The sequence below is a fragment of the Lactuca serriola genome, chromosome 6 (assembly GCF_051521515.1).
Source record: "Lactuca serriola cultivar US96UC23 chromosome 6, Lser_US96UC23_V15, whole genome shotgun sequence".
In the NCBI taxonomy this organism is placed as follows: Eukaryota; Viridiplantae; Streptophyta; class Magnoliopsida; order Asterales; family Asteraceae; genus Lactuca; species Lactuca serriola.
The window spans coordinates 58,174,701-58,189,457 of NC_136413.1; the positions used below are offsets into that span (position 1 = coordinate 58,174,701).

At 33.1% G+C, this 14,757-nt stretch overlaps 2 protein-coding genes across 2 annotated transcripts; both read left to right on the top strand.

Moving 5' to 3' along the window:
- The first annotated feature begins 7,242 nt into the window (after window positions 1–7,242).
- Window positions 7,243–8,203, top strand: LOC145059800 (uncharacterized). Its single transcript, XM_079007583.1, has 2 exons — window positions 7,243–7,560; window positions 7,637–8,203. Exons 1-2 carry the CDS (start codon window positions 7,243–7,245, stop codon window positions 8,201–8,203), a joined length of 885 nt encoding a protein of 294 aa, XP_078863709.1.
- A 340-nt stretch (window positions 8,204–8,543) lies between these two features.
- Window positions 8,544–9,754, top strand: LOC145059801 (uncharacterized). The gene is made up of 2 exons (XM_079007585.1): window positions 8,544–9,219; window positions 9,288–9,754. Exons 1-2 carry the CDS (start codon window positions 8,544–8,546, stop codon window positions 9,752–9,754), a joined length of 1,143 nt encoding a protein of 380 aa, XP_078863711.1.
- The last annotated feature ends 5,003 nt before the right edge of the window (window positions 9,755–14,757 follow it).

A 14,757-nucleotide genomic window follows, 5' to 3' on the forward strand; every position in this document is an offset into this window, starting at 1 on the left:
TTATTCCCATCTAAATCCTGTGCAATACAAACCAATAAATAAAAGTAAAAAATAAATCAACATATGTGCTTCAACCACAGCATAAGAGAAAATGTACCACAACAGATAAAATTTGACCATGGAAAGGTCCTTTCATGAAAGCCATATCTACCCCAAGAAAATCCCTCTTCCCTGCTGCAAATAGTTTCTTCAAAGCACCAAGGCACACGTACACGTGTCTGAAGGTTCTTGTCTCAACATCAGGATTTGGTTCACTTTCGACATCAAGCTTGATAGTGGTGTCTGGGTTTTGAGTCTGCACCTTTAACAAATAATCTTGTAAGATCTTGTACTGAGTGGCATAATCACCCCTGATAATTTTTAAGGCTGCTTCTCTTGCCCTAAAGGCTTTCATCTTAGAAATATCTACTTTGTAAATATGTTGAAGTTGTTCCCTTAAAGCCTTGACTGGAATTTTTGGGTTTGCTTCCACCAATTATAGAATTTGCTTTGAAAGAAACTTGTAATCACAAGCCCTAACCTTTCTTGTTTGAAGACATTTATGCTCACTAACATACGTTTTAATTGTCCGATACTTTTCACGTTTCCACTTACTAGCTAAAAGAACCCAAGGACACTTACCTTCTTCGTTGACTACTTCTTGACTGGACCACCACCTAGGCTTGTTATGGTTCCCTTGCATACAACCCTTACTCTGTTTTTATCATTCTTCTCAAAGTCCAATTCCCTTCTTGTGTCTATTACATGTTGGTTAACCCTATCAAGGTCACGATTTTGGATTTGAAGCTCTTCATTATGGATTTCAAGCTCAAGCTTTTGGCTTTCAGCCTCATGCTTATAATTTTCTTCATCTACCACGAAATAAATCCACTTCTTGGTCCCTCAAGTTTTCAATAGCCTCGATTAGCACAAAATAGGGTTAAAATAGAAATTACCAAAAAATTGATAACTTAATACTTGTAAAGGGCATGCATAAAATGGCCTACCAGGGTTTCTCTTTGTCCTTGAAGTTCGTATGATCCCTACAACTCCACAGTTACATTTCACCATAATCAATTGTGTGGATCTTCAATCTTCACGAAGCAAGAGAAATGGAGTAGAAGAGGAGAAGTGGAAGAACCGATTAAGAAAAGAAGGAAGGAGAAGTAGTTTTAAGCTCGTTGGATTATGAAAGGACAAAAATATCCCCAGTGTGCCACTCACGTGAGGGGCTCCTAACCCCAAATCCGACGGAAAGTTAAGTAAGGGACTAGGCGGGTAACAAATTAAAGTTATAGGGATGGTCCGAGTTAAAAATTCCTTCCAGGGACGAAGCGTGCAAGTAACACCAAACCATAGGGACCAACAGTGTAATTTTCTCTAATCTAAAAGTTTAGTTATAGAATATGCTTTTTATATGATACTCTGATGTATTATGATGTTTGACTTGCACTCAGGGAGCAAGAAATACTTATTAATAATGCTTCTTGGTTAATTAATATGACGATCTATCCTCAAAATCAACACTCTTTGTCGCAAGTCTTTTTAGTGGTTTTTTTTTTTACATTTTAATTGTTTATGAAATATTTTAGAAATCGACATTCGTAAGGAAATAGAAAGAAAAGTAAATAACCGTAGTACATTTGTCTGACAGCCAACATTTTCTGTATGAACTCATTCTTGCAATGTTTATCACGTGCATAAATGTAGCTTGAGAGCATACACTACAACTTGAGAAAGCTTTGGTTCGTGCATTTAGTGAAGCAAGGAGAAGTACACCTTCCATACTCTATTTACCTCAATTTCATCTTTAGTGGGAAAATGTTAGTACCCTTTTACAGTTTCTTTCATTTTTACTGATTATATAGAAATTTATTCTAATACATCGTCTTTTGTTCACAAATTGTAATGGAATCCGAGCCTAATTAGAATTTGAGATTTCATTCTATGGTGTGTTTGGTAGACAAATGGTGTAATATGAGGTTTTATCGTTCCAGTTGTTAACCATTTTCACCTTTTATATATATATATATATATATATATATATATATATATATATATATATATATATATATATATATATATATATATATATATATATATATATGAAAATGTAAACTGAGAAACGCTTGAAAATGTTAAATACTCTAAATGTTGTAGCGTACCCACCAAACATCAAGAAAAAAATTTGACCCATGCAACGCATGGGCCTCTTCACTGGTTATAATTTTAATATTTAAATATTATGTAAAATTTAATAAAACCATAAAATAACATGTTGAAAAAGATTAATTTAAAAGGGAAAATGACACATACACCCTATAAAGTTTCTAGGGTTTACTCTTTTAGCCACTTAAGTTTTTTCATAGCTTTACGAGGGAACCAAGTTGTGGGCAACTTGTCCTTTTAGTCCCTTTTACTTGTTTTAGCCAGTTTTGGGGACACATAGGCAAAACTTGGGGCCCACCCATCTCTCTCTCTCTCTCTCTCTCTCTCTCTCTCTCTCTCTCTCTCTTCGTATCTGTCATACAGGATAAGGTTTCCCCAATTCCCTCCATTTCTTCAACCTTCCACCATGTTCTCTTTAGCTCCAAATTCTCGTAAACCTACCCCCACTTTCCTCCATTCATCATTCCTCTCCTCCCCGTTTCCTCTCACTTCCCACCACAGACGCAATAAACCCTTCTGAAAACCCATCTCAGCCACGTTCATCCCCGCCTCTAAGCCACCGTCTCAAAAACTCTACCAACCCTTTCGCCCACCGACATCGCAATCTCCAATACCACCCCAATATCGTAACCATGACACAAAAGCCCACCTCGATGTTCTTTCGAATCGCCTTGGTCTGTGGTTTGAATACGTCCCTCTCATTCCTCCATTGATTCTGGAAGGATTTGCCTCATCCACCCTTGAAGAAGTCGCTGGCATCAGTGGTGTTGAGCATAATCGACTCGTTGTAGCTGCTCAGGTTTGGGAGTCGTTGTTTCAATCTGGTATTGATGAGGAACTTGCTAGGGCAATCAAGGATTTCATTATAATCTGGTAAGCCTAGCACTAGGAACTCAACGATGATAGATGGAGAACGAGAACTTAGCGGAATGACTGCTCTCCACACCCATCGATGGAGCTTGAGAGACCAATCCAGAAATTAGATCTGATCCGGGTTTGAATTCCTTCTGGGTCTTGTGTATGTATTTGTGAGACGTTCTTCATTGATAATGGTTGTAAGTGGGTTTTTTTTGGTTTGAAATTTCTCACATGGGTCACTGAGAAGACGAATCAGATAGGGAAGGGAGCTAATTATCAGTCGAAGATGACAGAAAGACGGGAAACACCACAACCTGGAACGATCAGATGAGTTGGGGCATGTCGGATCGATGACTAAAAAAAGGGAGGGAAAAGACTATGGAAGGAACTTGCATGTGTGTGTATGTGTGTGTTATGGGGAGAGAGAGAGAGAGAGAGAGAGAGAGAGAGAGAGATGTTATGAGACCTTTTAATTTTTTTAATTTATTAAAATATAAAAATAAGTGAGCTGACACAAGGGGGTAACCGGGTTACCCCTTCATTTTCTCGAAAAGGACATATTGGACCAAACAAAAGCAAATTTGTTCCCTTAAAAACCCACTTAAAAAGTTAAGTGACTAAAAGAGTAAATCCTAGAAACTTCATAGGGTGTATGTGTCATTTTCCCAATTTAAAATAACCACAAAATTACATATAACAAAATAAAAATAACAAAAATAACTTCTCATATTAAAGTAGATGTAATTTTCAGTTAAATACTACATCCATATATAATTAAAATTTTGTAGTGCACATAGCTATAAAATTGACTACAGTTACCGAGAAGCCAAGGATGTCTTGATTATACAAATAAAAGTTTGCCTCTGAAAATGTTTTTAAGATTTATGTGAAAAACTATATTCTAAATTCATATATTTTGTAAAGTTGATCATGCATTCATGTTTCTTTGAAAGGAAGAGAATGTTATATTATTATTGCATGTTTCAACTTGTTTTTGTAATATAGTATATACCATGGTGAACAAAACATAATCATATACTATTTTAGTTTATATTAATAATGATACACGTCGATCTATTTTTTGTCTTATAAATATATAATATAAATTATGTAAGGAGTTTGCTAAAAAGACACATCATTTTATCATTTAGACATCCTATATAGTTTTTAAGGTATTTTTATTGGTTGAAATTCCATTGTTTTCTAAAAAATATGATTATAAGTAGTTACCTATAAACTTTTGATAAATATGTCTATGGGGTGTGTGTTTTAATAGCAACACCCTTATTAATAATAATAATCAATAGTTTCTTTTCCAAAAACAATATAAACCCTATTTAAAATAACCAAAACTAGAAATATAAAACCAAACTAGTTTTCTAATTTTCTAAAAACAAAAAATGAAAACTCAAAATATTTAACCAAACATGCTTTCTAAATTGTCCAATAAAAACTAAAAAGGAAAACTCCATTTTTTTTAACTTTTCCAAAAAAACTTAAAACTGTTTTTTTTTCAAGCAAACGTAACCTAACTATTTTGTGTACACGACTAATTTGTTAACATTTAAAAAAATAAATAAAAGTTCAAAAAAAATATACATTTCGTAGTTTTAATGTGATTATGCATAACTTTTGATATGGCTTCAAGTTACTTGGTCACAAAAAATGTCTATTTGAAACTAAAATCGAAACAAAATAATAAATATATTAGAATACAACTTTACAGCTATTCATTTGAAAGGTTAAAAAATGAAATCATCTTTTCAATAACTATAAAAAATAGGTAAATTAGTTTTAGTTTTTTATCTTGTCCGGCTGATAAGCCCATGAAGCTGGTTCTCTGTTTACATCAATTATAGCCATAACATCATGTTAATATGTTACTGAAATGCTTCTAATATTTTGTCAAATGTTGAATATGTCGACAAAATGCTAAATATATATGCAAAGGTGTCATGTTGGTTTAAAAAAGGCTGTCAAATGGCTAGAAAATAGTGTCAGACGGTAGAAAATGCTTCCACATTTGTTAAATGTGCTGTCACATTGGTATTAAAAAAAGGTTGTCAAATTGATGGATAAAAGTGCATTTGGTTTAGCTCATGTGTAAGGTAGGCATTATAACAGGGCCATAATTTTAAGGTGCCCAATTTCTTTTACTAATATATACAATTTTTGGCCCAATAATCCAAATGTGCTCATCACATACAGGCGAGGAATTGGATGAAACAGAAGCAGCATCATGATCGACTGTCGTATTTGGTTCGTCGTTCAAAAAAAATTGGCACCTAATGTGTTTGTGTATTAGTGATTAAGCGATGACATGAGCAAGGGACCAAGAGTGAATGCAATTCATCATTCACGAATTCTGCCAGCAACTCAACAAGGGTCGAAATTGAGGATTTGAAATTGGAAAACGGTAATACAGGTCGGAAGTCTACGAATTGCTTATTAAAAACAACTTTTGCTAATCAGTCAATCAGGTATGATTTATAAGAAATTGAAGATTATGAGTTTATAATTGTCAATTGCATACTCTTAATCTAACATTATGTGATATGGTTAATGTTGCAAAATTTAGTATAAATATTTATATTTTTACTAACTTTGGACACATATAAATATATACATATGTTGTGTATATAATTAAATCTAAATGGGTTTGTGTTCTCCTCCGTGAGAACTTCAAAAATATATATTATATGTCCAAACTATAGAGAAACTGGTTTTTCAAAAGCGATTGTTGAAGCTAAGGAGATTGGTATTGAAATGGGTATTGATCTAATATTTCCACAAAAGCATTTGATTGAAAGGAAAAAAAGATTTGATGAGAGTCCAAATAGCAAAGAAGTTTCATTTACACCTGAAGAGAATTTCAGAGTCAGTTATTTCTTATACATTGTTGATCAGGCTATTTTTTCTCTTGAGACAAGATTTGAACAATTCAAAGAGTATGATAAAGTATTTGGTTTTTTATTTCCACATAATTTGAGTGAAATTGAAGATAAAGATCTTAAGTTGTATTGTCATCGTCTTGAAAAAGCACTCAAGTTTGAAGAAAGATCGGATATTGATGTCGATGAACTTTATACGGAGTTGAAATTATTTGAGACATAGGAAGCCAATGAATTTAGCAACCCTATAGATGTTTTGAAGTTTTGAAAATAACTTGATTATTTCCTAAATGCAAGCATTACATATAGAATATTATTGACTGTTCCAATAACGGTCGCATCTGCAAAAATAAGTTTTTCCAAATTGAAGTTTGTGAAATCTTAATTACGCTTCATAATGACCCAAAAAAGACTTATGGCTCGTTTGATATGGTATCTAACTGGGTCCAAAGAGGACTGGGTCCATAAAATACCAGTTGACACGTTTGATATTGATTATAGATGGAGGGGACTCGGTCCAATAAAAATAGAAGACTCGGTCCTTGCTTTCAACTTGATGGACCGAGACAAATAAAAAAAACTCGTCGATGCCCTACATCCCTCCCCTGTTAACCTCCCAGCGACGAAGCAAGAAGTCCCAATAGCAATCCAAATCTGTCGTGCAACAACATCAATTAACAGCAACAGGAACGATCAACAACAATAGCAACAATCAACAGCAACAACATCAATCAATAGGTTTGTTTTTCTGTTTGTCCTTATTTTTTTCTGCATGATCAATAGCAACAACATCAACCAATTGGCACGTTTTTCTGTTATTGATTCTTAAAATTTCCATATTTTCATGTTCTTGATTTTTCACCTCCATGATTTATTGTTTTTCATGTTCGTGATTATTAGCATTCTCATGTGAGCATGCATCTTATTTGTTGATTCTTGAAAACAAGAAGTGAAAATCTTATAATGTAGAAAATTGAACATGAAAAAAATATATATATATACTACCACACGACATTAGTTAACCAACAATTTGATGATCCAGTTTATAATATTCAATTCATTATTTGACAATACTCATGGATAAAGCAAACGTATGAAAACACAAACAAAGCAATAAAACAAAATTGGTGAATATGTGTATAGAACCTTTTTTGGATGATTCTTTTTATTTATTAATTACTATACATCTTCCAAAAACAAAATCGGTGAATGTGTATATATTTGCATAACATGTGTGTTACATTTGTGTTACATCTTTTTGTATATGTATATATATTTGTGTTTATATGTGCAAATATGTGTATATATTTGCATAACATGTTATACATTTATTTATTCCTTAGACATGACGGAAAAGAGAAGTAGAGCTAGTTGGTCTTCGGATTTTGTGAACAAAAGTTTTCTTGATGCATGTATCCAAGAGCTGACAAGTAACGGTCGGGAGGGTAGTGGTCTCAAAGGTACCTTATGGAATACAATAGCTGAAAAACTAAAAAAAGAACACGACTTTGTTGTTGACAAAAAACAAATGAAATATCGTTATGACTACTTGAAAAGCAAGTATTCAGTTTGGTTGAAATTAAAAAACAAAACTGGGAATCTCTATAATCCTATCACAAACACGTTTCAAATGACGGATGAAGAGTGGAAAGCAGAGGCGAAGGTAATCTTTTAATTTAAAAAACATTATTTTTTTTAAACTTTAATAATAAAGTAAAATTTTCAAACAATTGAACAAGATGGTTGAGAAATTAAGAAATGCACCATTCCTTTACCCTGATCTATGCATCCAGTTGTTTGAGGGTGCGACCTCGACTGGTGCTGCTAGTTGGGGACCATCTTCAACACTCCCTCACCCTGCAGAAGGCTTTACTACACAAGATTATGAGGATATCGAGATGATAGATACACCACCTCAAATGGATATCCCAGCCTCAGCTTCAACAGTACCCCCACCTACAAGTGCATCACATGCAAGTGGAGATTCGTCTGGTCGGTCCAAAAACAAAAGAGGAAAACGAAATGCACCCACGGACTCACTTGATGATGACATAAGAGTGGTTGGCAAGGAAATTATGAAGGCGGCTCAAGCGTTCGCGCAAACTAATAATCTTGACAAGGAGATGGATGAATGTATTGAAAAATTGAGAGGCTTGGAGTGGGGAAATTCTGATCCGAAATACATCACTACTCTCATGTTGTTCGCTGAAAATGCTGGTAACAGGAAAATCTGGATACGCCTCGAGTCTTCGACTTGTGAGTTGTGGGTGAAAAGTGCGGGAAAGAATTTTGGATTACTTGGTTGACTTTAGTATGACTTTAGGATGTTTTTGGCTTTATGCTTTATGGATTTATACTATGGTACATGTTATGGATTTTTATATGTAGGGTTGTTATGTTTTATGTTTAGGATTTTTAAGTTTAGGTTGTTTATGTGTTATGTTTAGGATTGTTATTTGGTATTGACTTTTATGTTATGGAATTTTTAAGTGATGGATTTTTATGTTATAGAGTTATATGTCATCTATTTTAATGTTACTGATTAATTTTATGGTTTTTGCTATAAAATTTATGTGATTTGTATTTAACATGTAACAGGTTACTTATGGATAAGGAATGTGAATTTTTAGGTTTCCTTATACTCTCATGCTATTGGTTGATGTTGGTTCGAAAAAGAAAAAAAATATAATTGGGAGGATAAAAGCTAATGAATCGGAAGAAACCGGGCATGCATATACACAATATTTGATATACGGATGTCCTATACAATGTTTTGATATGATGCGTCTTTCACAAGATGCATTTGTATTATTATGCAACCATTTTACTCAAAGAAATTGGTTGCAACGTAGTAGGACAATAAGCGTTGAAGAGAAGATGGCTATATTTTTACATGTTATAGGACATAATGAACGTTTTCGAGCTGTTAAAGAAAGGTTTCACCACTCCATACAAACAATTCATCAATGTTTTCATGAAGTGCTAAAAGCAATGATGTGTTTTGCAAGAGAAATTATTGTACCAACATCTTCTAATACACCAAGAAATCCCTCGGAACGACATAGACGGCTAAAAAACATATTTCCTGGAGCATTAGGTGCACTAGATGGAACACTTGTAAACGCAGTTGTGGCCGTTGATGAACAAACTCGCTATAGGGGAAGAGGAAAATGTGAATGTTATCAAAATGTAATAGGAATTTGTGATTTTGATATGATATTCACATTTGTATGGGCTGGATGGGAGGGTGTAGCACACGATTCTAAAGTTTTGAAAGAAGTAGCATTTAATCCGACTTCTGGATTTCCATTCCCTCCACCAGGTTTGTCATTTTTCTATAAATTTTATTATCTATATTATTTATATGATTAATTTTTCACCCATGTACAGATAAATATTACCTTTGTGATGCCGCATACACCAATACTCGTGGATTTATGGCTCCTTACCGCAATACTAGGTATTGGTTAGCCGATTTTCGAAGAAACAGAGCTTTAACAAAGGAAGAAAGGTTCAATCATGCTCATGCACAACTTAGAAATATCATTGAACGTGCTTATGGTGTATTGAAGATGAGATTTCCAATTTTAAAACGTATGGCTCCTTATCCTTTTCCAGTGCAAAGAGACATAGTTATTGCCTGTGTCGCGGTCCATAATTTTATAAAGAAATACGATATTCAAGATGACCTATTTACGAACTTTGAACAAAACACTATGGTTACTCCTAATGTGGGAGGTGGAGGAAGTGAGGCCCAAAACATACAAGGCATAGATTGGGGTTCAGAAGCCGTTGAGTATATGACTACTTTGCGCGATCAGATTGCTAGTCAGTTACTTTCAAATGGTTCACGTTAAATGATATACTTTTTATTATGCATGACAGTGTGTATTTGTGTTTTGTATTACACTTTGTATTTGGATTTTAAATTATGTATCTTTATTTTGGATTTTATGTGATAATTTTTATTTTTATAATTATTTTATCCAGCACAAAAGGACAACATAAGGATAATATGGTCATTTTTATCATTCAGCACAATCAGTCAGATAAATAATCAAACAGCATAAATTCAATCAGATATGGACTCAGTCAGCATTTCTAACCCAGTCAGCATTTCTAACCCAGTCAGCTCTAACCCAATTAGCAACTATCAAACGACCCCTTAGAGGTTTGGCGATGATATCTATCAAGAACAAAATCTTAGAGAGTATAGACTACAAAGAGTTGATGAACCAATTTGCAATCAAGAATGCTAGGAGAGCTTCACGGATCGTCGGTTAGCTATTAGGATATGTTATTAATCATTAGAATATTATGATTTTGCTATGTTAATTGCTATTAGGTTTATCGTCATTTTAATAAAATAAAAATAGTTTATGTAATTTAATTCGTTACATGTTAAGGCCTAAGGGCATTTTTTTATCTGTTTTGTCCTGGACATTTGAATCCTTAGAACCGGCCCTGATAAATGTTGTCAAAATAGTTACAAAATTATGTGAAATTGCTTGTAGTCGGATTGTTACAAAATGCTGTCAAATTGGTTAAACATGTAGTCAACATGGTAAATAAATATGCAGTCAAAATGCTTAAAATGCTATCAAAATGATTAAATTTTGTTAAATATACAAGCCAAAATGCTAACTACGGATATATAATTGGTGTTAGATTTCTTCGTCATGTGTACTACTAAAGATTCAAAGCAAATTGTAAAACAATGTAAATATAATTGGTTTGATTTTTAATTTTTTTCAATTATCACTATGGAATTAAGGATCCCAACTTGCAAATCTTTTATCCAAGTTAAGGAATTTTGATAAAAAAAACACAAAACTAAAAGAACAATTCAATTCATACTTTTACGTTAAAATCTCACTACAATCTCTCAAACTAATCTATTACAAAAGAAGAAACAACTAATCTATTACAAAAGAAGAAACAATAGACTACAACTAACTAAGAATTAAACTAGTCGAACAGAGAGAGAGAGAGAGAGAGAGAGAGAGAGAGAGAGAGAGAGAGAGAGAGAGAGAGAGAGAGAGAGAGAGAGAGAGAGAGAGAGAGAGAGAGAGAGAGAGAGAGAGAGAGAGAGAGAGAGAGAGAGAGAGAGAGAGAGAGAGAGAGAGAGAGAGAGAGAGAGAGAGAGAGAGAGAGAGAGAGAGAGAGAGCTTATGTAAGGCTAGGAGGGAAATGTTTTTAATAGCTTGTTATTTAAAAGATCAATTTTTTTGTAAATATTTTGGTTTTGTATCTTGTACTTATATTGTTTCTATATGTTGGTTTACATGGCATGTATAAAATAACAACTTTTAATACTCAAGAATCCGGGTACCCAAAACCGGAACCGGTTCCGACGGTTCCGGGAGCAGTTCCAGTTTTCTAGGAACTTGTGTAGGTGGTTCCGGTTTCAATTCCAAAAACTTAAGAACCGTCGGTTCCGGTTTTAGCTAAAATAGGCGGGTACCCAGTTATGCTCATCCCTAATTATATGCACCATAAATTTACACATCTAGACCCTCTATTCTCTTTTATAGCCCGTAACCTCCAGAATTTGTATAGCTTATTAGCCGCCATATCTTTAAACTCTAACAATTTTTATCATACATTATCAAACAAAGTTAGAATTTCTAAACAATTTTAGACAAATTAATGCTGAAGAACTTTTAAGAATAAATTGGAAATTGCACGATAGCTAATGAAATAAAATAACTCGCAGTTTCAACTTATATGTCTCAAGGCCATTTCAGCAATAATAATAACAAAATATGAAGATAAGTTTCAAAAAGTTGTAAATGATATATCTAAGGGGCAAAATTGTCGCTTTATTTACAACCAAAATCGCAACAAAAACAAATAATAAATAAATCATTTTTATACCAACCATAGTTTTTATATTTGAAGTTAACTTGATTTTTCCATATAGTGTTTCATGACCGAAGGCTACCTGATGAGCAAGTTCTCATTGCTTATCATGAATCTCGTCGATGATGATGATAACGTGTCAAAATTTTATGTTATCATTCTCGTGACAATGAGATCAAGTTAAAGCCAAGATTACCTAATGTATGACACTCCATAGAAAGTCAAAATAAGAACATAGGGAGAGTCAAAACTGAAGCTTATACCAAGGATGCTATAATTAGAGGTGTGATTAAAAACTGCAATCGAATAACTGAACCAAACCAAATAATGTTTGGTTTATTTGGTTCGGGTTATTAGGCTATTCGGTTAATTCGGGTTGGTTAACTGAATAAGAATGCATTTGGTTTGGTTTTGGTTAAATATTCATTATTTTTGTTAAAACGAAAAAAAAAACTAAATAAGCTTAATTAGTATATATTTTTATAGTTTATATCTACAAATTAACATCTTATATTTAAATTGATAGATTGTTTTCTAAAAAAGGATTTACGTAACTCATTATTTAAATATCAACCATTATAAATTTGTGATTGTTATATTTTGTATTAAAAAACAACAACTAATTTTCCAAATGTCTATTAATTCTTCGGTCATTTCTTTCGTTTTCATACACGGCTCAAGTTATATTTACTCGTATCTACAACTTGTATGGCTATATTTACACTTCAAGACAACACATCGTGAAAGACCAAATATTATATGTTATGTAGTAGTGTGTTTTTTTCAATTGGTAATATTTTAGCAAAGTTTTTTTGTCTATAAGTCTAATATTTATTTTTACATGCGAAATTTTATTTGGTTTAACCGGTAAGCCGAACCGAATTAACCAAAACCAACTAAACCAAACCTTATTTGGTAAGGTAATGATTAGTTTTAAGACGTAAAAAAAACAAAAAAAACCAAACCGATTAAACCGAAAAAAACCGACTGAATAACACCATCAAACCGGTTAGAAATTTCAAAGTAGCTAAAAGGGAAGCAAATAATTTTAAAAGTTTGGCTGCTATTAACACATTGTTTTCCTTATCCACCCAATTATATTTTAATACTTCTTCAACTTCAGCAAGAAAATTGAATATTTCATATCTTTGCAAATGATAAGGGGTATGAAGATTGTCAAACATACAGATCTATCCTCATTAGACCCAGTTTATTAATGGAAAAAAATTGTAACACCATAGGCTGCCAAAAAAATTGAAAAGTAATGAGAGCGGATGCATCAATAGCATCAATTGTTTTGCACAGACCCTCCATCAATTGTTTTGCACATGCTTATCAATTGGGCCAAAAATGCAAGGGGATGCATCAATATCATCGATATGACAATAATAGCTATACAAAAGTAGTTATGAAATGATAACACAAAGTCACGTAAATGTTATGCTCTCTAGAGAACAGATAACAGTAGTAGGAAGATGAAAAGGTCTAACATGATTGAAAAGAGGGCATTAAGTTGGCCAAGAAATGAATGCCTAATGAACCAAACAAGGAGTCATTTTTTAGCGGCTTGAGTTGCCACTAGGCAATTCATCCTTGGCTACCTAATAAGAACACTCTTCTCTTCATGTATGATCCTCTCGTCACATTTGTTTATTAGTTTATTTGTCTCATTTTACCTATTGCAAAAACTATCTATTTATACACAAAGTAATGCATGATGTCGTTTTCCTTGTGAGAGAATATATCCATATCTTGGTAGATTAGCAAAGATTTCTACAATATTCGTAAGCAATGTTGGCTACTTCTACTACTTCTTCATGGTTCTTAAAAACCAGTTGAATGAACTTCTACATCTATTTGACGTAAAAATTACAGAATAGGATCGACCAGGAGTAAAGTGATAAATGGTATTCGTCTAATTAATGGACAAATTAAATCTTGTATATGCATCGACTTAGGTTTTGTTTCTTTTCTCTCAATAACTATTGTACAGGTAAAGTGTTTTCTAGATTGTTTCACACTTTGAGAATAAAGGAAAAACTAATTGACAAAATACAATATAAAAGTTAGAACTTTTTATTTACTGATCGATTATGTAAGAAAAGAAAGAAACAATTCCACTATTTGACCTTTGCCGACTTGAAAGCGACAACGGGATTCCAATTCTCAATCAATCTTATGAATCCATATCAGGATGAATCTAACGTTTTAATCGCATATGTTTCAATGCAATAAAACCTATCTTTATATACAAAGTTGATTTAATAGATTTACAAAAAATATATATATTTTATTATATTCCATTGGACATGTATAAACAGTGACACCATTTGACTCTTATAGGGTTTGAGATTCCATCATCAAGCATTGTCCATAAGTGGTACTAAAAGAGGATAGAAATAAACCATATGATTATTTTAGAGTTTGACATTCCAATATAAAGCATTTTTTATAAATGGTTATAAAACGAGATATACATATATAGAATATATCATCAAGAAGAATACCAGACTTCAATCAAAATTGGGTTGTAGATGAGCAATATCAATCAAATGAACGACATTGGTTTAATTCTTCTAAATACTTTTGTTGACCCCGAGATTAAGGTTGTGTTTGGTTATGGTAAGCTCTCTCTCTCTCTCTCTCTCTCTCTCTCTCTATATATATATATATATATATATATATATATATATAGAGAGAGAGAGAGAGAGAGGGAGAGAGACGAGAATTTTCTATTTTCCCATATTACAAAAAAATTGAAAAAATTAATAATTACTGTTTTTCATACTTTTTCATTTCTAAGATATATTCATACACACATCCAATGTGACATACACACCCCCACCCTACCCTCTTCCCCACCCCACCCTTACATGCACCCATGCCTACCCACCCACCCCACACCATACCACTTCACGTGCTCACCTCGCCCCATCCTACACCCACCTCCTATCCACTCCTAGCCCTATTTAAATAATATTAATAATAAAATTAATAG

Bases quoted from the DNA above. Each gene is read 5' to 3' on its own strand.
- LOC145059801 (XM_079007585.1), top strand. From the start codon at position 8,544: ATGCTATTGGTTGATGTTGGTTCGAAAAAGAAAAAAAATATAATTGGG. The intron at 9,220-9,287 runs GTTTGTCATTTT...ACCCATGTACAG, and splicing joins ATTTCCATTCCCTCCACCAG to ATAAATATTACCTTTGTGAT.
- LOC145059800 (XM_079007583.1), top strand. From the start codon at position 7,243: ATGACGGAAAAGAGAAGTAGAGCTAGTTGGTCTTCGGATTTTGTGAAC. The intron at 7,561-7,636 runs GTAATCTTTTAA...CAATTGAACAAG, and splicing joins AGTGGAAAGCAGAGGCGAAG to ATGGTTGAGAAATTAAGAAA.